The following is a 26773-nucleotide window of genomic DNA, read 5'->3' as shown; positions in this document are numbered from 1 at the left end:
TTCTTGTGAAGGTCTAATTACACAAAATGAATTATCGATGGCAATTGATTCCTTTCAGATGGGGAAAAGCCCTAGCCTGGACATTCCAATGGAGATATAAACATTTTATAAACTACTGACAGATCCATTACTATCATGTTTTAAATTCTTTGTATATAAATGGCAAACTGTCAGACACACAAAAAGAGGGACCGATCTCTCTCCTACTGAAGCAGCAATCAGGGGGGGCAGTACTAAGTACAACATTTGTGATTGCATGAGGCAATGTAGCATTCCACCATTCACATGCAATCACAAACTGGTTTGCAGCCCATCCAAGAATGGTTTCCTTTTCCTCCCCACCTACTCACCTTTTTTATTGCCTGGAGGTGGAAAGTGGATGATCATCGGCCACATGACCAAATGTCCCTCCTGGATGTAATGGATGCTGGGTGCAGCGACTTCTTAGCTGAAGACTGCCAGGGGTGGATAAGGCATGCCAAGCATTTCTATCCAAGCTGCATAGCGAGAGACGACATAAGATGTGATGTGGACGAGAACATGTGGCCAAATGCTGAAGATCATATAGATTAGAACAGAACTGTGCATTTTTGTGTTTTTTCCCCTCTGTGCCTTTTGTACTGTAATTATGTTTTATTTTTACACATTTGGAACCAAAGGCCACGTATGTTGTGTTTTGCTATTGATCACTGGCAGCAATTTCATGTTGCTAATAAAGATTTTACTGCAGCAATTCTGTCACTTAATATTTTTTTCTACTCTACGTTCTATAAAGTAAAGATAACTGATTCACTTTTAGATAGTATGTTGCCAAAAATGCACACATTCAACACTCAACCAAAAAATGTCGTGGTTTACAGTAAAAGGAAACTGAATTATGAAACACTATGGATTTCGTATTGTCTATTGTATGCAGGTAGAACTGAAACATGAAAAGTAATGCAGTTTTTGTAATGCCATCAACTTTTAGTATTTTTGAAAGTCGCTGTGCTATGATTTCCTATATGTTCCTCTTGGATAGAAAACATGTGTAAGTGTTTTGACAATGATTAGATATTGAGGCGGGTTTGCCGTGTTATGATAGAGTTACTGTACGTAGAGAAAGTTTTTTTGTATTTTGAAATGTAGAGTTGGTGTTTAAGGAACAAAATGTGGTTTTGAGAAGAAAATGTACTATTTGGCTGATTGTGTGATGTTGCTGTTTTAAGACTTTAGAAAAAGTATCTTACGTATAAGTAAATGCTTGTTAGTAATTGTAAAAAAAAATGTAAACATTATTTAAAAGGGGCAATCAGGGATTGGTACATCCATTTTTAGGACATTTCAATTAATATACTGTATAGCCATTGAGTTTTGAAGAATATAACTTAAAAAATGGATTGTGATTTTATTTCAATAGTCTTATCACATCAGGACCAAAAATATAACATTTTCCAGAATCTGAAAATGACCCAGTTATTCCATGGCCTGCATACTCACGAGAGATGTCACCCATTGAGCATGTTTGGGATGTTCTGGATCGATGCGTACGGCAGCGTGTTCTAGTTCCCGCCTATATCCAGCAACTTCGCACAGCCATTGAAGAGGAGTGGGACAACAATCAACACGCCACAATCAACAGCCTAATCAACTCAATTTCTAAGGAGATGTCGTGCTGCATGAGGCAAATGGTTGTCACAACAGATACTGAGTGGTTCTGATCCATGCCCCTACTTTAAAAAATAAATAAATCTATGACCAACAGATGCATATCTGTATTCCCAGTCATGTGAAATCCATGGATTAGGGTCTAATGAATGTATTTCAATTGACTGATTTCCTTATATGAACTGTACCTCAGTAAAATCTCTGAAGTTGTTGCATTTATACTTTAATTCAGTATTTTTAGGTCAGACATCTCCAAATAATATTTTTGCAGGAATCTCCTTGCGAATGATTTTGCCGAAGATTCTATCACTGCCGGGCTGGGCAACCTGAGCCTTTGCTATCTCATCCGCCATTGTATTTGCTAAATCCCAAAAATGTATAGTGTGTAGAGAGGAACACCCAGTTAAATATACAAACATAAGTGTTGTTGACAGGTGAATGATGGTAAAGGTGACGTGGGTGTTTGGTTTCAGCATAATCTCTCATTGCATTTGAAATGTTTTGCAGATTAAAAAACATTTCTGCTTCACTGTCCAAATACATAGATTAAAAACATTTTCTGGTCCAAATACATACAGAGGAGAGTGTAGCTGCCTCATCCTTTAAATAAGTGAGAATGCCCTCTAGTGTTTATTACTGAAGGTACAGCTTCACATGGCTCAAATATTCAAGAGACACTGGAAGAATGGAACTGTACAGTCTGAGGATAGTTCAATATCTATAGGTCATACAACTGTGTGTGTGTGTGTGTGTGTGTGGGGGGTCAGGGATTAAGTTTGAGGATCTTAATCAGGAAAGATCAGGCTTCATTTATCTAAAAAAAACTGAACAAACTGGATGGAGAACGACCAAAAAATGCCTCAACCTTCAATATATAAATGTAACAAAATAATTACAGACAAAATACTTCTCACCAAAGGAGATTTTGAATGAGGAAGTAAAATGTTGTAAATAAATGTTCTATTGTCACCTTCCTCCAACCTCACTTCACGATGAGTTATATCCTTCTTGCAATCTTTAAAAAAACTATGTGACAAAAAACAGTATTCTTGTGAAGGTCTAATTACACAAAATGAATTATCGATGGCAATTGATTCCTTTCAGATGGGGAAAAGCCCTAGCCTGGACATTCCAATGGAGATATAAACATTTTATAAACTACTGACAGATCCATTACTATCATGTTTTAAATTCTTTGTATATAAATGGCAAACTGTCAGACACACAAAAAGAGGGACCGATCTCTCTCCTACTGAAGCAGCAATCAGGGGGGCAGTACAAAGTACAACATTTGTGATTGCATGAGGCAATGTAGCATTCCACCATTCACATGCAATCACAAACTGGTTTGCAGCCCATCCAAGAATGGTTTCCTTTTCCTCCCCACCTACTCACCTTTTTTGTGGCCTGGAGGTGGAAAGTGGATGATCATCGGCCACATGACCAAATGTCCCTCCTGGATGTAATGGATGCTGGGTGCAGCGACTTCTTAGCTGAAGACTGCCAGGGGTGGATAAGGCATGCCAAGCATTTCTATCCAAGCTGCATAGCGAGAGACGACATAAGATGTGATGTGGATGAGAACATGTGGCCAAATGCTGAAGATCATATAGATTAGAACAGAACTGTGCATTTTTGTGTTTTTTCCCCTCTGTGCCTTTTGTACTGTAATTATGTTTTATTTTTACACATTTGGAACCAAAGGCCACGTATGTTGTGTTTTGTTATTGATCACTGGCAGCAATTTCATGTTGCTAATAAAGATTTTACTGCAGCAATTCTGTCACTTAATATTTTTTTCTACTCTACGTTCTATAAAGTAAAGATAACTGATTCACTTTTAGATAGTATGTTGCCAAAAATGCACACATTCAACACTCAACCAAAAAATGTCGTGGTTTACAGTAAAAGGAAACTGAATTATGAAACACTATGGATTTCGTATTGTCTATTGTATGCAGGTAGAACTGAAACATGAAAAGTAATGCAGTTTTTGTAATGCCATCAACTTTTAGTATTTTTGAAAGTCGCTGTGCTATGATTTCCTATATGTTCCTCTTGGATAGAAAACATGTGTAAGTGTTTTGACAATGATTAGATATTGAGTCGGGTTTGCCGTGTTTTGATAGAGTTAGTGTATGTAGAGAAAGTTTTTTTGTATTTTAAAATGGAGAGTTGGTGTTTAAGGAACAAAATATGGTTTTGAGCAGAAAATGTACTATTTGGCTAATTGTGTGATGTTGCTGTGTTAAGACTTTAGAAAAAGTAGCTTACGTATAAGTAAATGCTTGTTAGTAATTGTAAAAAAAAACTGTAAACATTATTTAAAAGGGGCAATCAGGGATTGGTACATCCATTTCAGGACATTTCAATTAATACACTGTATAGCCATTGAGTCTTGAAGAATATAACTTTCAAAATGGATTTTGATTTCATTTCAACTGTCTTACCACATCAGGACCAAAAATATAACAATTTCCAGAAGCTGAAAATGACCCAGTTCTTCCATGGCCTGCATACTCACTAGACATGTCAACATTTGAGCATATTTGGGATGCTCTGAATCGACACATAGGACAGCATGTTCCAGTTCCCGCCAATATCCAGCAACTTCGCACAGCCATTGAAGAGGAGTTGGACAACATTCCACAGGCCACAATCAACAGCCTGATCAACTCAATGCGAAGGAGATGTCGTACTACATGAGGAAAATGATGGTCACAACAGATACTGACTGGTTCTGATCCACGCCCCTACGTTTAAAAAAAAAGGAATCTATGACCAACAGATGCATATCTGTATTCCCAGTCATCTGAAATCCATGGATTAGGGTCTAATGAATTTCTTTCAATTGACTGATTTCCCCATATGAACTGTTACTCAGTAAAATCTTTGTAATTGTTGAATGTTGCATTTGTACTTTATTTGGTATTTTTAGGTCAGAGAGCATAGCATGTATTGTATTTGCTGCACCCAGAAATGTATAGTATGTAGAGAGCAACACCCAGTTAAATATACAAACATCTCAAGCGTTCTTGACAGGTTAATGATGGTAAAGGTGATATGACATTGAAAGACATGACCTGGGTGCTTGGTTTCAGCATATTCTCGCATTGCATTTTAAGTGTGTTGCAGATTTTTAAAAATACTATTCTCATAAATTTACCTACCCACTTTCTATGTGCCCTCTAGACATACTGTATTTCAGCCTTTTAGGGATAGAGGGAATCGATTTGGAAAAAACAAATTACACCTTGACTATGACAGACATTTGTTTATTAGCAATGATACACAGTCAATTCAGTGATTTAATGGTTTATTAATCAAAGTTAACGAGATCTTGATATAAAGTCAAGTCATTAGCATAATCCAATGATCTTATTGAGGGTGGCAGGTAGCCTAGTGGTTAGAGCATTAGGCCAGTAACTGAAAGGTTTCTGGGTTGAGTCCCCAAGTTGATAAGGTGAAAATCTGTCGTCCTGAGCAAGGCAGTTCACCCACTGTTCCCTGGGTGCCGTGGATGTTGATTAAGGGAGCCCCCCACACCTCTCCGATGCAGAGGGGTTGATTTAAATGCGGAAGGCATTCAGTTGTGCAACTGACTCGGTATCCACTTTATTTGTTAGGGACCTTTCTGAACACCCAAAGTCACCTTGCATCATGATAAGGTGTACAAAATTATTTCCAATTGTATTATGTCAGTTGCCAACAAGTCATGCATTCCATTTTTAAAGAAATGCCTCTGACCTCTGAGGCAGATAGTTATTATTCAAAGGATAAATCCTTCTTTGTTAACTGAATTTATACAAAAGGATTTGGTCATACACACTAAACAGTCATTATTGTGGCCCAGACACATTGGCTAGACAGACCCCACAGGCAAAGGCTAATTAATCTGACTGACAAAAGTGCAAGCTAGAACAAACTCAAGGAAGACTATTTGCCACTGTAAGGTCCCTAATTGGTGTATCATTCCAAACAAAGAAATGTATCCACTCATATGCAGTCAACGCCATCCATAATTGTTATTTTATTTACACTAGTATTTACAGAGCGCTTCTCCTTTCTTTGTGGAGGGCTGCAGAGTGGAGAAACTACACCCCATGCGCTTACAAGTTCATATTTACCTCTGTCAGCTTCTCAATGCTGGTTTCTGGATGCATTGTTGTTCTGAATCTATTGTGTAATATTGATAGCCTCTGCATCATTAGTAGTGAAAAAAAAGGTGAGCCTACCACAGTCACGAATGTAGCCCGGCGTTGGCCCTATAAAAGGAAAAAGAACAGCACCAAGCGCCACTCAACCTCTTGAAGACCCATGAGCAGGTAAGCCTCTTCGCTCTGCAAGAATTACAGATCTTTGCAGCATTAACTATTCGAGAACATGCAAGTTAAAATATGAATTCATCAGTCTCCACGATCTGCAAAGGCTAGTCTCTTGATTCTCAAAGGATTGCCTATTTTCATTGTTTAGTACATTTTTTGCTTATGGCTATCAATGTGAATATGTTAGTGAGAAGAGACAAAAGTTGGTGTTAAAATACAGTAACAAAAATGCAATAGATACTTTCATACAGTTGTGCAAAGGTTCTGACAACAGGTCAACTAAGGCAAGGTACTCCATTCTGATCATGTGGATTCTTATTTCTAGATAGGTGCAGTGTCTCTCTCCCGGATTTCAGACACAATGTTTGCGTTATTGGTTTGCATCCTCACACTGCATGACGTGTACTCTGCGTGCAATGTGGTAAGTACTGCTACTAATTACTGAAAAGAAAACCACATATGTAAAATGGAACAGTACATTAGATGTGAGGCCAATTACATGTTAAAGTATTTATGAAAGATCTGACTCTGAAAGCTTTTCATTCTTTCCCTTGGGCCATCTCCTACTGCTGTGCCCACAGTCACGTAAGTACAATGCCTTGCGGACATTCTAACACAGTGTCCAGTGAAAGTCTACACACCCCTCGCTGCCGTAACATTTAAAAAGCGATTAATTTTCATATGTTCCACAACAGAGCTACACAACCGACTCCAGATTTTAAAAGTGACAGACAGTTGTAGAACATTCTCCAAATCAATTCTAAATTAAATGAAAATGTCTCGATTGCATATGTCTTGACATCCCAGAGTTCATACTTGGCTGAAGCACCTTTGGCAGCCCTTAAAAGCATTGAATCATTTTGAATAAGATTCGACCAACTTCGCACAACACAATGAAAACATGTATTCATTGTTTTGTCAAAATTGCTAAAGCTCAGTAATTTTGGCTGGGAATCATTGATGGACAGCAATATTCAAACCTTTTTTAAGGAGATTAAAATCAGGATTGAGACTGGACCATTCAGGAACAAGTAAACACCTCTTGGAAAGCCATTCAGGTGTGTCTTTGGCATTAAAATAGTTATAATTTTCCTGTAGAAAAAAAACTACCTCAGGGTTATTATTATGGTGGCAGATTCATGTTTTGGTAAAGCTTGTCATCGGCAGGGACTGGGGAGTTTGTCAATTTCAAAATAAATATGAAAGCCGCAAAGACCAGGTAAATATTGACCAAAAAATCCCCTCAGTCTTCTGAAAACCCTGGGATAGAGTTGTATTTTTCAGTGAGACAATTATACCTAACCTTATGTCAAAGACACACCCGAATGGATTTCCAAAAGGTGTTGTGTCGCCGAGTGGTCTGGACTCCTGACATAAATTAGCTTGAAAAGTGGTTTAAATATGCTTTCCATCAATGATACCCAACCAAATTTACTGCGCTTGAGCAATTCTGACAAAAAATAATTGGCATATGCTGCCCTAAGAGTTGTGCACAGTCGGTAGAATGTTATTCTAAATTATTTACATCTGTAATGGCTGCTCCACCAATTATTAACTCTGGGGTGTGAAGACATACGCAAAAACAAAACATCTTTGTTTTTTTGTTGCAGTGTGTTTACATTTTCTATAACTCCATTTTACTTCAGAAAGGTGGAGTAGGTTGAGTAGATCTGTACTGTAGGAGACCCCCCCCCCCCCCTGCAATTAATCCCTTTCAATTTCATGCAGCAAAATGTGAAGACTTTGCAAACGGTGTGCACTTTCACTATCCTCTACCAACATGATTCTAAACTATTTAAACTGGATTTAGCCATTACACACAATGTTTAATTCATCACGTGCTGTTTTTCAAAAGAAAGTGGATTGATTTGGGACTCATAATCAAGATGTTGGAAAATACATTAGGAGTAAATAGTTGCTTTGTATTATGGTTTAGTGAAGAATTTACCTGTGGTGTAAGTAATGTGCATATAATCCCACAATATAATGTGTGTGTGTGTGTGTGTGTGTAGAATTATGCCCAGACAGCCCAGTAGTTCAGGCTGAGATCCTTAACCAGCACAACGCCTTCCGGAGAGCGGTTACGCCAACTGCTAGAGACATGCTCAAGATGGTACGCTTTCATGATTCATATACTTTCCATCAGTAACAACCACAGAATCAATGTTTCCAACATAGTATCCCCCAAAATCCATCGTAAAGAGTATAATCCCTGATATGTAATTCATAGAGCAGCCCTATGGTATACTCCTTGGACACTAGTATGTGGATGTCAGTCTTGTGGATGGCATTATTCTAGAGTTTTTTGTATCTGATCTGCAGAACTGGAGCGAGGAGGCAGCGGCCAGTGCTCAGGCTTGGGTTGACACCTGCTCCATGACTCATGGCCCACCCAGCAGTCGCATGCTTGGCGGTACGTTTTCCCCTTTGTCTCTCCTTGACATCTCCTGTTCGTCCCCTGCTGTAGAGCAAACTAAGACAAATATATTTGATTGATTCACGCAACTCAAGACTTTCGCTGCAATGGTATCAATGTGAGCGCAATCTTAAGCTCAAATATATTTGGAATGTCATGATTTCTTATCACCAGTGACTATGGTAGCTTACCTGGTATCTTATATTGGTTGACATCTTATATCCTGCATTCAAATACATTTTCGTCAACTGCTCCAGTTTGATTTCATTGTTACCCACCGACAGTATGTAGCAAACTTTTCCATGCATGCTTTACTTATGAACAGACTACGAAATGGGTGAGAACCTGTTCATGTCCTCTACTTCGAGGAATTGGACTCAAACCGTTACAGCCTGGCACAGTGAGGTCAGAGACTACTCCTATCCCAATGGATCTATCAATGGTAAACCCATCGGCCACTACACACAGGTAACATTCATCTTATGTGCAGATACATTATGACATGAAGTGCCTTCAGAAAGTATTCAGACCCCTTGACATTTTTCACATTTTGTTAGCCTTATTCTAAAATGGATTAAATAAAACAACTTCCTCACACACACACACAATACCCCATCATGACTAAGCGAAAACAGATTTATTTTATTTTTATTTTGCACATTTATTAAAAACAAAAAACAGAAATACCTTATTTGAATAAGTATTCAGACCCTTTGCTAGGAGACTTGAAAACAGGATGCACCTGAGCTCAATTTTCATTGATCATCCTTGAGATGTTTCTACAACTTGATTGGAGTCCACCTGTGGTAAATTCAATTGATTGGACATGATTTGGAAAGGCACACACCTGTCTATATAAGGTCCCACAGTTGACAGTGCATGTCAGAGCAAAAACCAAGCCATCAGGTCGAAGGAATTGTCTGAGAGCTCTGAGACAGGATTGTGTCAAGGCACAGATCTGGGGAAGGGTACCAAAAAATGTCTGCAGGTCCCCAAGAACACAGTGGCCTCCATCATTCTTAAATGGAAGAAGTTCGGAACGACCAAGACTCCTCCTAGATCTCTCCACCCGGCCAAACTGAGCAATCAGGGGCGAAGGGCCACGGTCAGAGAGGTGACCAAGAACCTGATGGTCACTCTGGCAGAGCGCCAGAGTTCCTCTGTGGAGAATCTTCCAGAAGGAAAACTATCTCTGCAGCACTCCACCAATAAGGCCTTTATGGTAGAGTGGCCAGACAGAGGCCACTCCTCAATAAAAAGACACATGAAAGCCCGCTATGAGTTTGCCAAAAGGCACCGAAAGGACTCTCAGACCATGAGAAACAAGATTCTCTGGTCTGATGAAACCAAGATTGAACTATTTGGCCTGAATGCCTAGCGTCACATCTGGAGGAAAACTGGCACCATCCATATGGTGAAGCATGGTGGTGGTGTCAGCATCATGCTGTGATGATGTTTTTTCAGCGGCAGGGACTGGGACACTAGTCAGGATCGAGGAAAGATGAACGGAGCAAAGTACAATGGGATCCTTGATGAAAGCCTGCTCCAGAGCGCTCAGGACCTCAGACTGGAGCAAAGGTTCACCTTCCAACAGGACAACGACCCTAAGCACACCGATAGAGAAATAAACATACCTTCTGAACAGATTCGACCACACCCAAAACAGAGTGCACAGCAACAACACTATGCAGTCTTAACACTGGACCTTTAGGTACAAAAGGACCCGCAATGGACTATGTTGTATTTTTATACATTTTACATGTCCACCACTAATTAGGGTCAGATAGGAAACACACACCAAAACTACAGTTCATATTCTGTCACATACATTTTCAGGGATGTTTAATTGCATATACTTGTTGACACCAAAGGAGTATACTTACAAAATAGATTACTAACTAATTGACATTTCTTTGAGTAGCAATTTCAGTCATTGTACTGTACATACACTGAGTATACCAAACATTCCTAATATTGAGTTGCCCCCCCCACACACTGGTGCATCTGGCACCTACTACCATAGCCCATTCAAAGACACTTTCCCATTCACCCTCTGAATGGCACACATACACAATCCATGTCTCAATTGTCTCAGGGCTTAAAAATATTTCTTTAACCGGTCTCCTCCCCTTCATCTATGCTGATTGAAGTGGATTTAACAAGTGACATCAATAAGGGATCCTAGCTTTCTGCTGGATTCACCTGGTCAGTCTATGTCATGGAAAGAGCAGGTGTTCTTAACATATTGTATTCCGGTACTGTATATTGCTATGGACCATTATGCTACACCTGCAATAACATCTGCTAAATATGTTCATGCGACCAAGGAAATGTGATTTGATTTGCTATGCTGTATGGTCGTCAGAGAGGTGTGTAGTTACCGACAAGTGTCATTATGGTTATTTGCCAATGAAACTCTGATCACACTAAACTGCGTTTCCTTCCATATACCTGTAGGTGGTTTGGAACAGTTCGTACAAGGTTGGCTGTGGTGTGACCTTGTGTCCTGGCCCAGTCTACTTCTATGGATGCCAATACTACAGAGCGTATGTTGCACCAATCACACCCAAAATGCACCTAACACCTGTGTACAATTTCACCCTATTTACTGTAACTGGTAGTGGGAAGGTAGGCATCATCCAGGAATCATTTCAATACTTTGGTTAACAGGGGAAACTACAAAGGAGTGGCTCCATACAAGGAAGGAGCTACATGTGCTGACTGCCCCAACTCCTGCGAAAATAAGCTTTGCAGTAAGTACCAGACAGGATGAAAACACATGCCTGCCGTCTAAAATCTTACCAATATGACTCAGCAATGTTAGTGATGCCTTTTAAAAACATGTCCACACAGGTTCAATGTACAATAATCACCAAATGTAAACTGTCAATATACAATGAATTGACTGCCAATGTTTCTTCTCATGTGTCATTTCAGCCAATCCCTGTCCTTACGTAAACAAGTATGCCAACTGTGACGCCATGAAAAAGCAGGCCGGATGCAGCAACTCTTTGGTGTACGCCTGGTGTCCCGCCCTCTGCCAGTGCACCTCCAAAATAATATGAAACCACCAGGCCTCTTCAAAATGGTCCACTGAAAGATAACTTTGAATGATTCCTCTGTTGTTTCCTTGTCTATGAGAAAAAAACGGAAAAAAAACATACACCTGGTTGATCTATCTACTGTACTTCTGGTGAAGTCAGTTCATTTGAAAAATACTAACTGTCACTAATAATATCTTAATTATCACTCTAGGTCTAAGGTACAGTTAAAACCTTAAAACATTATTCTTATTCTGGGGGTAACATAGGGTGTCTAACCTATAGTAACTAATGATAGTTGGAAGCAGAGCAATTTCTTTTGTTCCCTTTCATTGATTTCAATGTCTTCATACCAATTTGACCTCCCAAAAAATCCATATTTTATTTGCATGCAAGTTGAATAAGAATATCTTCTACATTTTTGAGAAGGCAATATTTCCATCAGTTACTGTAACAGTGAACATTTTGATACTTAAATTTCTGCTAATAAACTACACAGTAATGTGGTTATACAGAACAGTAATACATCAACACGTTTAACTTTAAGTTGACTCAGGGCATTATTTGATGTTTGATGGAATGCAAGGAATGCTGCTCGTAATTTTCTCTATCAAAATTAAATGTTTTCACGTGACAGAATTATATAACCCTTATTATTTTCCTCAATCACATTAAACGATCATGAAGATTCATTCATGGACTCTGTGTTAATGGTTTTACAACCCCCAAAGCACAACATTTTCTTATGATTTTAAATGGGAAACTGAGGTGATGGAAATAGATCCAAAGGCCTCAGTAACAGGTCCCTATCAGATAGTCAGTGTCACCACCAGATGCCTCTGTTGTACAACAGTCAATTCTGTATCAGAATAACTATCTGCAGGCTTGATACACACCGTCCCTTCTCATGTCCCTTACAACATCCTGGAACTGATCAATATTTCTTTTTAACAATTGATTTATGTGAACTATGCATACCCTTCTACACAAACTCAGACATGGTTAACTTAGACTAAAATATTAGAATGTAAACTGTAAGGATCCTTTTTAAATAGCTAAAGAGAATAAGAGATGCTACAAGCAAAACAATGAATTATACTGTTATCTGTTTCAATAACTCTATAGGCTATGCTATTGAAGGAACATAGTCTTCTGTTGAGAATTTACATAAATACAGCATATTGATAACGTCTCAGATTGACATTTTTCAGACTGTAAAATGCTATATTTTTTACCCAGGAAATCATTTGGATTGACACAATCTAGCATCTTGAATTATATCCAAGATCTTAACATTTGCTGATTAACATCCCATGCGAAAAATGTGTAATATTTTAATATATTACAAGTATACTTAAATATACAAAAAATTATAATATACATCAAATACGAGATTTCTCTCTTGTATATCCTAAGTATACTATACATATAATATCCTTACACTTATCATTACACCTTTATTAAAAGTGTACTTTAAATGAATTGTTTTTAAGCTTTTAGTATACTATAAATATACTATTGTCAATCTTCAATACACTTATTCAAAATATAGTTTAAATGAATTGTTTTTCAGTCTTTTAGTATACTATATGTTCACCATCTTTAAACTTAAACACACTCATTAAAACTGTACTTCAATTTGAAACGCTTGAATTGTAATTTCAGTATATTAATTAAAAATTACACTTGGTTGTTTTTAAATTGAAGCATTGATTTGACTTAAAAGACACACCCTCGTCCACTTACCCTCGCCTTATGCCCTTGGGGGAATCCCCATCGCCATCTTGGCGAGTGGTCCAAATGATTAGCCAAGCAAGGGAAGTTTTCAACGTAAGGCCCTCAGCCCTCGTTTTTAGTTGGCTTTGCGAGTGTATAATTATGTTCAATCCGGGGCCTATAACTTCCCTAAAACTTTAATTGTCATGTGTGTTATCAAAATACTCCAATGTCAAAGTGGAAGATAAATAATAAAATGGTGTAAGCATAAATTAGTTCAGGCTTAAGAAATCACAGAACATGTTACATGGAGGGGTTGATGTGATTTTTTTATGACTAACCCTTCCTCATACGACATATGTAAGGTCCCTCAGTCAAGTATTGAATTTCAAGCACAGATTCAACTACAAAGACCAGGGAGCCATTCAAGAGCCTTACAAAAGGGCAGTGCAGTGATTGCTAGATCGGTAACAATATCAAACCAGACATTGAATATCTCTTTAAGCATGGTCAAGATATGAATTATGCTGTGGAATATGTATTTAACCACCCAGATACATTAAACATACAGTCATCCTTCTGAACTGAGCTGCAGGACAGGAATGAAACTCTTCAGTAATCTTACCATGAGGCCATTGGTGATTTGTAAAATACTTACTGAGTTTAATGGCTGTGATGGGAAATATTGATATTGTCTCGACACAATAATTGTTTAAATGACAGTGAAAATATTAATACAAATATACAGAATATTCCCCAAAATACATTGTATGCAGGCACTAAAGTAATACTGCAAAAAAACTAAACGCAAAGCGTTGTATTTGGGGCAAATCCAACACAAACATCACTGAGTAACTTATTGTCAAGCACGGTGGTGACTGCATCATGGAATGGGTATGCTTGATATCGGCAAATACTGGGGAGTTTGTCCCGGATAAAAAGAAATGGGATGGAGCTGAGCACAGCCAAAATCATAGAGGAAAACCTGCTTCAGCCTGCTTTACAAAAGACACTGGGAGAGGAATTCACCTTGCAGCAGAACATTAACCTACAATACAAGGCCAAATCTACACTGGAGTTGCTTACCAAGAATACAATGAATGTTCCTTAGTGGCCAAGTTACAACTTTGACTTAAATCTGCTTGAAAATCTATGGCAAGATTTGAAAATGGCTGTTTAGCCATGAGCACCAACATCATGACAAAGCTTGAAGGATTCTGAAAAGAATAAAGGGCTAATATTGCACAATCCAGGTGTGTAAAGTTCTTAGAGACTTAAGCAAGAAGACTCACTGCTATAATCGCTGCCAACAGTGTCATTACATACTATAAACTCCGGGAGCTGAATACTTACGCAACGACTATATTTTAGTAATTTAATTTCAATCAATCTTTAAAAAAAATGATAAATCTTCCACTTTAACATTAGAGTACTTTGTGTAGATTGTTGACAATTAAATCCATTTGAATCCCACTTTGTAACAACAAAATGTGAATAAATCCAAGGGGTATGAATACTTTTGCAAGTGCCAATAATTCGTTTTGAAGTACTTTCTGCATTCCTGTTCAACTGCTTTATAAGGGCTCCTGAGTGGCGCAGTGGTCTTGGGCACTGCATCTCAGTGCAAGAGGCGTCACTACAGACCCTGGTTTAATTCCAGGCTGTATCACATCCGAACGTAATTGGGAGTCCCATAGGGCGGCGCACAATGGGCCCAGTGTCGTCCGGGTTTGGCCGTGGTAGACCGTCATTGTAAATAAGAATTTGTTCTTAACCTACTTTCCTAGTTAAATGAAAGTTATATATATATATATATATTATTTTAAGCTGAGAAACTGCCATGGTCAATCAAGGTAACCTTTATATAGCTAATGTGATTAATAAGCAGAAGTGTATTGAAAAACTATACTTGAAACATTGTAAAAAAATGTTTTGTAAAGAAAACACAGAAATTCTAATTCAAATACCTTTAGTATATTTCTAATTGTCAGAAATACTGTATACGTAAAATGTACTTAAGGTGTATTCAAAGTATATTTGTTAAGCTTTTTATCTAATATACAAAGAATATACTTAAGCACAGGTTTCCCAATTTAGATCATTTGAAATGTAGTTCATATATTAAACGCTAATAAAATTGACATTACATGCAATAAATATTTAATATTTCTCCAATTTAAATATACTTAAAATATGTTAACGAAGTATGATTTAAGTGTATATTGTTTTCTAAATTCCCACTTGGGATGTCTAGCATCCCTGGTTTTCCTTGTATAAGTCAAACATTCCTTTTTAATGTATAACATTCTACAACATATTTGATGATTTATAATTTGTAAGTCGCTCTGCATAAGAGCGTCTGCTAAATGACTTAAATGTAATGTAAATGTAAATAATTGATAGGAGATGCAGAGAAAACCTAGATCGTAACCTATATTGATTTGTATGGTTAAATTTGTGCCAATGGAGCTGTTACTTAGTGATGTTACAGGTTCACCATGTGTTTTGATCAAATTAAATGTATTTATAAAGCCCTTCTTACATCAGCTGATGTCACAAAGTGCTGTACAGAAACCCAGCCTAAAACCCCAAACAGCAAGCAATGCAGGTGTAGAAGCACGGGGGCTAGGAAAAACTCCCTAGAATGCCCAGAACCTAGGAAGAAACCTAGAGAGGAACCAGGCTATGAGGGGTGGCCAGTCCTCTTCTGGCTGTGCCGGGTGGAGATTATAACAGAACATGGCCAAGATGTTAAAATGTTCATAAATTACCAGCATGGTCGAATAATAATAAGGCAGAACAGTTGAAACTGGAGCAGCAGCACGGTCAGGTGGACTGGGGACAGCAAGGAGTCATCATGTCAGGTAGTCATGGGGCATGGTCCTAGGGCTCAGGTCCTCCGAGAGAGAGAAAGAAAGAGAGAAGGAGAGAATTAGAGAACGCACACTTAGATTCACACAGGACACCGAATAGGACAGGAGAAGTACTCCAGATATAACAAACTGACCCTAGCCCCCCGACACAAACTACTGCAGCATAAATACTGGAGGCTGAGACAGGAGGGGTCAGGAGACACTGTGGCCCCATCAGAGGACACCCCCGGACAGGGCCAAACAGGGTTTCAACAAGGATCTCTCTGTACTTTGCTCTGTTCATCTTTCCCTCGATCCGGACTAGTCTCCAAGTCCCTCCCGCTGAAAAACATCCCCCCAACATGATGCTGCCACCACCATGCTTCACCGTAGAGATGGTGCCAGGTTTCCGCCAGACATGATGCTTGGCGTTCTGGCCAAAGAGTTCCATCTTGGTTTCATCAGACCAGAGAATGTTGTTTCTCATGGTCTGAGAGTCCTTTAGGGGCCTTTTGGCAAACTCATATAGGGCTGTCATGTGCCTTTTACTGAGCAGGGGCTTCTGTCTGGCCACTCTATCATAAAGGCCTGATTGGTGGAGTGCTGTCTCGTAGCTCTACGGCAATTTCCTTTGTCTTCATGGTTTGGTTTTTGCTCTGAAAAGCACGGTCAATTGTGGACCTTACATAGACAGTTGTGTGCCTTTCCAAATAATGTCCAATCAATTGAATTTACCACAGGTGGACTCCTATCAAGTTGTAGAAACATCTCAAGGATGATCAATGGAAACAGGATACACCTGAGCTCAATTTCATTTAAATTTTTCATAGCAAAGGGTCTGAATACTTGTGTAAATAAGGTATTTCTGTTTGTTATCTGTAATAAATGTACACAAATTTCTACAAACATGTTTTAATTAGGTCATTATCGGGTTCTGTGTGTAGATTGAGGGAAACAAATATTAGAATAAGGCTGTAACATGACAAAATATGGAAAAGGGACGTGGTTTGAATACTTTCCCGAATGCACTATATATACACCCTGGATGGAATATGCTGGGTATTGGCCAAAGAGACTCTTTGAAGCCACTGTTCGGCCATATTGGCACTCCACAGAAGAAGGTGTCCTCCAAAGGAATGAATGAATTTCTACAGTATTTCAGTTAAATGTATCAAGGACAGAATTACATGCATATGTATTTTGATGTTGTCGTGGGGACAGTAACATGAGTACTTAAAATTATACTTTAAATATATATATAATATAATGTATGTTTAACTCACATAATATAATTGTAAAGTATGCATTAAGGTGTTTGTAATATAATAAACGTGGGGGGAAGTGTTTAGACATTAATACATGCATTTCTGTAGCTTCCAAAATGTATTTTTTCTACTGTGGTGGGTGCGTGCCAAGACGTAGGCGCGGTGGCTTCAAAACTGTGCCCGGTGCTGTCTTCTAGTGTAATTATAAAGCACTGGTTTTGATCGATGAAAGCAGTTTTCATGTATTTCAATAAGACATATATTTTTCTATGAGCAAGGTTTGATTGACAGAAGGTTCGTTTTCGTTGCTGCCTGTTACAAGTAGTTCGTTCACCTTTTCACTTTTGCTTAACGGGTAGCTCGCTAGATACATATTTAGACAGCAAATGTATTGACAGTTGGGTTTAGTCGGTGACTACTTGCTAACTAACATTAGCTCCATTGCAAGCTAACTAATGCAGCAACTGGTGGTGATGCGTGGACTGAACAGTAGTCTCGTCGTTGCAGCTGGATAGCACAACAGAATGGAACTTCGTTCTCTTTTGACAAGACTTTATCAAGCAAGGCAAGTGTGATAACATGAAATTATGTTGGCATGTGTGGCTGTAGAACAGATACGAGAGGGTTAGTTAAAACATTTGTCTAACATTAGTGTTAGTTTGCCAGGTTAGTTAATGTTGGCTAACTATTGGCAAGTTAATTAAACGTGGGCTAATTTATCAGTTAACGTAACATGACTGAGTAAGGACGTATAACTACGTTTGCTAGCTATAACTAAATTAGCTCTAGTCCAGATATACAACACATCAGCTAACAAACAAGCCACTTCTATCCCAGACGAACGCAAATATGGCTAACTTGTTGACTAACGTTAAACTAATTTACGAATGTTGCATAGCTAGGCAGCTAACTATCGAATGACTTACCAGACATAATTTCAAATGAGACTATGTAGCTAGCTAATGCATCCATTATGAAATAATTTTGCAATGTTTTACCGACAGCTTTGCAAATTGAAAATGCCATTGAATGCAATTGAACTGTTTGTACGTAAAAAAACGTTAACGTTACCATTCAAAGTCTCATTATTAGGCATACAATTTCAGATCATGTCTAGCATTGAACAGTTTAATCTATTGTTATTCAATGTCTCTTGTTGATGTTTTGTTTTACAGAGCACAATCCATGGAAGACGCGACATTAAATACCAGTCATATGGACCAAGAAAATGTTACGGAACGTTTTTGTGCAGTTGTTATAACGAGGTAGCTCGCTAGCAAGTCAGGACATTGGATAAATACAACAGCGTTGCAAGTGAAACACCTACATAGCAGCTTGACAGCTAAACTTGGTCTGTCTGTGTGCGTGGAGTGCCTATGGCGGAGTTTGGAGAGAACGACGGCTCATCTCCATCGAATACTGGGGATTCGGTGGCTTTGCCCTGTGATAAAACAGACGGGAAGACGCAGTACGAAGTATCCGTCTTCAATGGGGACTGTGGGATACCGGCAGACATGGTTGGATCAGAAACGTTACATGACAGCCCAGGGCTTGAAACCGCCTTTAACTCCTCTGTCAGATTGGATTCCAAATCCGGAATACCACGCAGGAGCAGCATTATAAAGGTAAATCATATTTTTATGCAGATTTACAGGGATTTGAGAACACAAAGAGGTCTATGGTTGGCTAGATTGTTAGCTTCGTGGATGCATCCTTAGATTTGATCTTCCACTAAGTGTACATGGTATGCACATTGGTTCAGCAACCTCGACCAAATGACCACTTGCAATCCAAAAACCACTGTTCACACACACATTGACAATGCAAACAGTCGGGTGAAAGTAGAGGTATTGTCTGAATTTCATTGCAAGTGTCAATTCACCATTCAGAGAATAATAATAATAATAATAATAATAAATGCCATTTAGCAGACGCTTTTATCCAAAGCGACTTACAGTCATGTGTGCATACATTCTACGTATGGGTGGTCCCGGGGATCGAACCCACTATCCTGGCGTTACAAACGCCATGCTCTACCAACTGAGCTACAGAGAAAAAAGTGATCTGTTTGCGGCATCTTTCAAAAAGCAATTTTGAGTGCTTGATGTTTACCATATGTTGCCATTCCACATTTGGGAAAGTCTGGACCAATTCCTGTGGTTAAGAACAGTTTCCAAATTAAATTGATGCCATTGTTGCTTCTCAACACATTGGTTTGGTAAGCAGTTCATCACATGAGACAAGGCTTTTCCTCATTTAGACCTTTCAGCTTTGAATTTCGTTGTCTTCATTTAGATAGTGTTGTCAGTTGGCCTCAATATTAGCCAACAACAGATGGCCTCATGAAGGAAATTATGCATTCACCCATTTCCTCATATTGACTGTTTTGCAAGGTTGTTTTGTTTTCCCTGTAAGTGAAGGCTACAAATCCCTAAATAGTCCTACAAATTGCATTTAAGTGTAGCCTAGGTCTTGCAGACTGAGGCTATCACATTGCTAAACTCACAGCTTTTTTGTATTTCTCTTATTGCCGCTCACTAGGCAGGTTTCCATTGCTTTTGTTGAATAAACCTGGGTCAATGTCGCAAATAAACCATTGCGACGTGTAATGGAAACGGCAGCTATTGAAGAAATGTTCTAAAGATCAACAACATTTTTTTATCCATTCAACGGGTGGATTTGTCTAGTCAAACTTTCTTCATTGCAAGAAATGACGATGGAAACAGTTTTTCAGAATAAATGAATAATTTAAGGTACTCTGGGCACGTGATGTCACACGTTACTATAAAGCTTCACTACACATTTTAATTCTTAATGTCTACTGCTTGCAACAAATGTTTTTTTTCAACTATACAAATGTTTATTTGGAGAACAAGGATTGTCTTGACTTTCAAGAATGCTTGAATTGTTTTGCCTTGCTTTTCTGGTTGGCTGGATGCAAGTTTTACAATCCAATTATTTCAGCTCTACAGGAGTGCAAGTTTCACAATAGCACAGACCATGGCGATACGTTGGCACATGAGAATTATTAGAATATGGCAAAGATGAGTAAAGTCTTGCATTCTATCCATGCTGGCCTTTGCGGGCTACCTGAGACATGAAACACTGTAGGTGGGAAGGCATACAGACTGTCACATTTATTAATGCGCAAATCTTTAGATTTTTAAGCTGGTTATGGCTTACACTCTAGCCCAGGGATGTGCAACTCCAGTCCTTTGTGGCCTGATTGCTTTCACATTTTTGCCCCAGCTAACACCCCTGACTCCAAAAATCAACTAATGATCTTTAGTTTAGAATGCAATTAGTTTAATCAGATGTGTTTGCTAGGGTTTGGGGGAAAAGTGTAACAACCACTGAGCCCCTGAGGACTGGAGTTGCCCATCCATGCTCCTAGCCTTCTTAGTGATACACTTATCAGATCTGCAAGTCAACTGTGTAGCCTTATGAATGGATAGTCCACACTGTGACTAAAGTTGCATCACTATCTTTAGATCAGGTAATTTCTGGACCAACTGTAGATGAGGCTCGTACTTGTTATTGTCCAAAATCTCAATCAACTGTTATTCATTGTGAGCCTTTTCATTGTGTTATTGTCGATTTGCCAGCAATGAACATAGTTCTTTCCAGTTAAGCTCTTGTGCAAGCCAGGTTGTGGGCAGCACTTTCTTGGCACATTGAAAGCGTTGAACTTTCATGCTCTCTCTGCCTGGAGATTGATGTAGATAATATTGACATTTCTGCCATGTAAAGTTCCAAGTAATCTCTCACCACACAAGGACCTGTCTCACTTCCCAGCTGTGAAGAACTTTTTATTTTATCTGATATCCACTCCTGTGACACAAGGTTCAATATCCTCTGTTAATAGGTCAATTATATCTATTGAAATGTATTGGAGAGCAGAGATCTGTATTTAACCCCCCCCCCCCCCCCAAAAATGTATTGCACATACTTTCACTCACCAAGCTCTTGGTTGGTCCAGGAAGCCCATATTTAGGAAACCTTGTGTCAACAAACCTCTTATTGCTATTGAACAAAGCATAATGCACTTGTCGTGCAAGAACTGACTGGTCCGAAGGTAGTCTACTGCCAAAGGATCCAGTCAGCAAATGATCAAATTTTTAAATGCATTTTATTTCACCAGGTAGGCCAGTTGAGAACAAGTTCTCATTTACAACTGCGACTGGCCAAGATAAAGCAAAGCAGTGCGACAAAAGTTACACATGGGATAAACAAACGTACAGTCAACAATAGAAACATCTGAATACAGTGTGTGCAAATGAAGGAAGGAGGTAAGGCAATAAACAGGCCAATAGTGGCGAAGTAATTACAATTTAGCAATTTACACTGGAGTGATATGTGCAGATGAGGATGTGCAAGCAGAAATACTGGTGTGCAAAAGAGCAGAAACACAAATATGGGGATGAGGTAGGTAGTTGGTTAGATGGGCTGTGTACAGCTGCTGCGATCGGTAAGCTGCTCTGACAGCTGTTGCTTAAAGTTAGTGAGGGAGATATGTCTCCAACTTCAGTGTTTTTGTGTGTTTTCTTTGCAATTCGTTCCGATCATTGGCAGCAGAGAACTGGAAGGAAAGGCGGTCAAAGCAAGTGTTGGCTTTGGGGATGACCAGTGAAATATACCTGCTGGAGCGCGTGCTATGGTTGGGTGTTGCTATGGTGACCAGTGAGCGAAGGCAGAGCTTTACCTAGCAAAGACTTATAGATGACCTAGAGCCAGTGGGTTTGGCGACAAATGTGTATCGAGGACCAGCCATCAAGAGCATACAGGTCACAGTGGTGGGTAGGTAGTATATGGGGCTTTGGTGACAAAATGGATGGCACTGTGATTGACTGCATCCAATTTGTTGAGTTGGAGGCTATTTTGTAAATGACATCGCTGAAGTCGGTAGGATAGTCTTTTGAGGGTATGTTTGGCAGCATTTGTGAAGGAGGTTCTTTTGCAAAATAGGAAGCCGATTTCAAGATTTAATTTTGGATTGGAGATGCTTAATGTGAGTCTGGAAGGAGAGTTTACAGTCTAGCCAGACACCTAGAATGTGTGGACAACCTATAAATATCTAAGTCAGAACCGTCCAGAGTAGTGATGCTAGTCGGGCGGGCTTGTCCGGGCAGCGATCGGTTGAAGAGCATATTTAGTTTTTACTAGTATTGAAGAGCAGTGGAGGCCACGGAAGTAGTGTTGTATGACGTTGAAGCTCGTTTGGAGGTTTGTTAAACCTCTTAGGGATCCCTTATATCCCATTCCCGCTCGAATTCCGTTAACAGGATTGGTTTGACAATATCCAGTGAAATTGCAGTGCGCCAAATTCAAAAACACTCATAAGAATTCATAAAACATACAAGTGTTCTACATCAAAATAAAGCTTAACTTCTTGTTAATCCAGCCACTGTGTCAGATTTCAAAAAGGCTTTACGGCGAAAGCAGACCATGAGATTATCTGAGGACAGCACCTCGCATACAAACACATGAAAATCACATTTCAACCAGGCAGGTGTGCGACAAAAGTCAGAAATAGCGATATAATTAATGCCTTACCCTTTGAAGATCTTCTGTTGGCACTCAAATTTCCCAGAAACATCACAAATGGTCCTTTTGTTCGATAATGTCCTTTATGTCCCAAAAATGTCAATTTACTTGACGCGTTTGATTCAGAAATATACCGGTTTCAACTCGCTCAACATGCCTACAAAGTATCTAATAAGTTACCTGTAAACTTGGTCCAAACATTTTAAACAACTTTCCTAATCCAACCTAAGGTATCCTAAAACGTAAATAATCGATACAATTTAAGACTGGGTATACTGGATAAAAACAACGTGAAGCGCATTCCAGGTCATGCGCAACAAAAAACTTGAGTCCATCTGAGTGACACATGGAAAGAACAGGACTACTTCTTCATTTCTCAAAAGAAAAACATCAACCAAAAAACATCAACCAAACCAAGACTGTTGACATCTAGTGGAAGCCATAGGAACTGCAACCATATTCCTATTAAAAAGGGTTTCCCATAGAAAACTTTTTTCCCCTGGATGGATTGTGCTTTGGGTTTCGCCTGCCAAATCAGTTCTGTTATACTCACAGGCATTATTCAAACTTCAGAGTGTTTTCCAAATCTAGTAATAATATGCATATCCTAGCTTCTGGAACTGAGTAGCAGGCTTTTCATCCGGATGTGAAAATACTGCCCCCTAGCCCAAAGAGGGTTTAACACAGTGTCCAAAGAAGGGCCAGATATATACAGAATGGTGTCGTCAGCGTAGAGGTGAATCAAAGAATCACCCGCAGCAAGAGCGACATCATTGATATATGCAGAGAAAAAAAATTGAACCCTGTGGTACCCTCATAGAGACTGCCAGAGGTCCGGACAACAGGCCTTCCGATTTGACACACTGAAATCTATCTGAGAAGTAGTTAGTGAACCAGGCGAGGCAGTCATTAGGGAAACCAAGGCTGTTGAGTCTGCCGACAAGAATACCGTGATTGACAGAGTTGAAAGCCTTGGCCATGTCGATGAAGACGGCTGCACATGTGGCATACCACCAATGTCCCAAATGCAATAAGGGACTGTAAGACTACACAATAACAGCCTTCTCTGCCAGTCTTGACAAGTTGGTATAATACAACACTGGTCCATATGCAAACCAGAATTGGGAAAATTTCCAGGCTAATCATGCTGGCCCTGTCAGACCAGAGTTAAAATGGACAACCCCCATTAGTAGCAGTGGGTTCTGCTTCAGGTCTTGGACCTGTTCATAACTGTGCAGCCATATTACATGCTCACATCTCTCCATTCCACTTCCACCTTACACTGTAGCCTTGCAAATATGTCAGAGTGACTAGAAAGTGATGCCACCATGCTTTTTTGAAATGACACTGAAAAAAATATAAACGCAACATGCAATCATTTCAAAGATTTGACTGAGTTACAGTTCATATAAGGAAATCAGTCAATTTAAATACATTCATTAGGCCCTAGTCTATGTATTTGACATGACTGGGAATACAGATATGCATTTGTTGGTCACAGATACAGTACCTTTTAAAAAAAATAAGATAATAATAATAAAATGAAAAGATAGTGGTGTGGATCAGAAAAACAGTCCGTATCTGGTGTGACCACCATTTGCCTCATGCAGCGTGACGCATATAGTTGATCTGGCTGGTGATTGTGGCCTGTGGATTGTGGCCACTTTCTCTTTGTCTTCACTCATAAAATGACTGTTGATTTTCAACTGTATTATGGAGCGCAAATCCCCATTTGCACAAGTTGAAAGTTTTCCGTCATTTTTTAATCTTTGAAATCAATTTGTTATTACATTTAGATTATTTAATCAACAAATTTTCACTGAGAGAACAGCTTTCTCTGGAACAGGTAAACAAATATGGTTACATGTTTTGATTGGTCAGATACGTGCAGGCTTGAGGTAATGGCTGGAGTAGAATAAGTGGAATGCTATCAAATACGTCAAACCCATGGTTTCCATATGTTTGACGCTATTCCATTTGCTTCGTTCCGGCCATTATGCCTCCTGGGATGTGGGGAGAGAGCGGGGTGGGCAATGGAGGGGGCTTGACATGAAGCACTGAACATCATGATGTGAATTGGAATATGTTTAGGATATTACATGCATTATTACAGAATGATGCACTAAAAATGTGTAATATTTTTAGAACATGGAACAAGGAAAAACATTATTAACCGGTTAAGATTTGAAAATAATGGTTCTGACCCGAACACTAGATATCACTTTTGTTTCTGTTCCTCAAAATGGTTTTGTTCATTTTTTTGTTGTTGTTATATTAAAAGGTTCCAATCCCTAAGTAATATAATAACCTATTTCTCCACTAAAGCAGTATAGTTTTTCTGCAGTAATGAGAGGATGTAGTCAGCAGTGGTGGAAGAAGTATCCAATTGTCATACTTGAGTAAAAGTAAAGATATCTTAAAAGAAAACTAAAAGTGAAAGTCACTTTGGCCTAACAGTTAAAAGATCTGTTCAGTTTTGACCAACAACTGGAAATGACTGATTTTGAATGAGTTGAATGAACCTGTGGCTAAATGATTTTTTCACAGATAGTTCACTTAACAAGGTCCCTCCATTGTTTGATAGCTATCAATTCTCTTCTATATCTTGTTGCCAAACCACAGCTCAGAGCATGTCCCTGATTAGTGATCAGCCAAGCAAAATGTAGGCCTATGATTTTTCCAACTGTCCACTGCAAATAAGTCTTCTGATCTGGTCCAGGCAAAACAAAAGTAGCAAAACATTCTCTTCCAATTCAGATGCTCCTTATTTCAAGGGGAGCCTTATACTGCTACTTAGTTAGCTTAGGAATCCCTTGCAGCAATTTATTTTTCTCCCTTTTCTCAAGATCAGGTTTATTTGTCGATATTGAGTAGTTTACATGACACAATCCTACACCAGTTTATGATGCCTGATATTTCTTGCACCCTAGTGCTAACCAGTGTGAAATGTCATTGGTCTCATAGACTAGATGTAACATGGTAAATGTAAATCTTGGACACTGAAATTGGATTGATTATGTTACATTTGCTATGCTTACATAAGATGGAAGATTACATGAGACGACAACTAAAGGAGGGTTTGTATGGTTGGGGTGGGTGTATAACGTGAATGTCTAGCAACCCAAAGGTTGTGTGTTTGAATCCCATTCATCATTTTAGCAAAATTTGACATTTTGCAACTACTTACTACTTTTTAGCTACTTTGCCCTACTAAGCATGTTAGCTAATCTTTCTTCTAACCTTAATCCTTTTAGCTAACCCGAACCTAACTCCTAACCTTGACCCCTAACATCTAGCAACCCAAAGGTTGTGTGTGAATCTCAAGGACAATTTTAGTTAATTAACAACATTGCAACTACTTAGCATGTCAGCTAACCCTTTCCATAACCTTAACCCTAACCTAACTCCTAGCCCTAACTCTAGACCCTAGCCACCTAACTAACATTAGCCACAACAATTTGGAATTCGTAACATATCCTACGTTTGCAAATATGTAAAATCTTGTACGAATTGCAATTTGTAACATAATACGAAATGGATGATGGACATCCACAAAATAATAAATGCCATACGAAACATTGCATATCATACTAAATGCAGTGTCTCAGAATTGTATGCACAGAATAATATGAAATGCTCTGAGACCAGGTTGGAAATGTCTGGTGTGTGGCTGCTATTATGGATAGGCATTAGAAATAATTTCACTACTCAAATATCATGATTCCCCCTCCACCCCCCTTACATGTTTTTAACCTGAGCCTTGCACGAGGGAGAAATGCGGAGGGCTCCGCTATGATGGAGCAGCAGGCAGAGGGGCCGGTTGTGTGAGATTGAGACAGACTAGAAAGTAGCCACGCTGGCTCGTGCTAGTTAGATAGACAAAAAAAGTTAGCTGCTGTTTATCAGCCCATAACAGTGCATGTCTTGAGTCTAGGGCTGGGCGGTATACCGGTATTGATTCATGGAC

The 26773-nt window shown here is 39.0% G+C and overlaps 2 protein-coding genes across 2 annotated transcripts in view; both read left to right on the top strand.

Moving 5' to 3' along the window:
• Positions 1–5913: 5913 nt before the first annotated feature.
• Positions 5914–12121, top strand: LOC123996403 (cysteine-rich venom protein ophanin-like). Its single transcript, XM_046299791.1, has 9 exons — positions 5914–5972; positions 6298–6393; positions 6554–6557; positions 7985–8085; positions 8295–8385; positions 8714–8856; positions 10846–10934; positions 11059–11141; positions 11326–12121. Exons 2-9 carry the CDS (start codon positions 6334–6336, stop codon positions 11451–11453), a joined length of 699 nt encoding a protein of 232 aa, XP_046155747.1. The 5' UTR covers positions 5914–5972; positions 6298–6333; the 3' UTR covers positions 11454–12121.
• A 5973-nt stretch (positions 12122–18094) lies between these two features.
• LOC123997688 (inactive phospholipase C-like protein 2) overlaps positions 18095–26773 on the top strand; it is a 63802-nt gene continuing 55123 nt past the window's right edge. The window contains 2 exon segments of the mRNA XM_046302160.1: positions 18095–18308; positions 18438–18887. Of these exon segments, the coding sequence (XP_046158116.1) occupies positions 18639–18887 (249 nt within the window). The 5' untranslated portion in view covers positions 18095–18308; positions 18438–18638.

This window comes from Oncorhynchus gorbuscha, linkage group LG15 (assembly GCF_021184085.1).
Source record: "Oncorhynchus gorbuscha isolate QuinsamMale2020 ecotype Even-year linkage group LG15, OgorEven_v1.0, whole genome shotgun sequence".
Classification (NCBI taxonomy): domain Eukaryota; kingdom Metazoa; phylum Chordata; class Actinopteri; order Salmoniformes; family Salmonidae; genus Oncorhynchus; species Oncorhynchus gorbuscha.
The sequence above is the reverse complement of the archived record's forward strand: the minus strand, read 5'-3'. Positions and strand labels throughout refer to the sequence as shown.

What these genes read in the sequence shown, in the direction of transcription:
- LOC123996403 (XM_046299791.1), top strand. Translation starts at nt 6,334, where the DNA reads ATGTTTGCGTTATTGGTTTGCATCCTCACACTGCATGACGTGTACTCT. An exon ending in CAGCAGTCGCATGCTTGGCG is followed by an intron (nt 8,386 to 8,713) that starts GTACGTTTTCCC and finishes ACTTATGAACAG; the next exon opens with ACTACGAAATGGGTGAGAAC. An exon ending in CCATCGGCCACTACACACAG is followed by an intron (nt 8,857 to 10,845) that starts GTAACATTCATC and finishes ATATACCTGTAG; the next exon opens with GTGGTTTGGAACAGTTCGTA.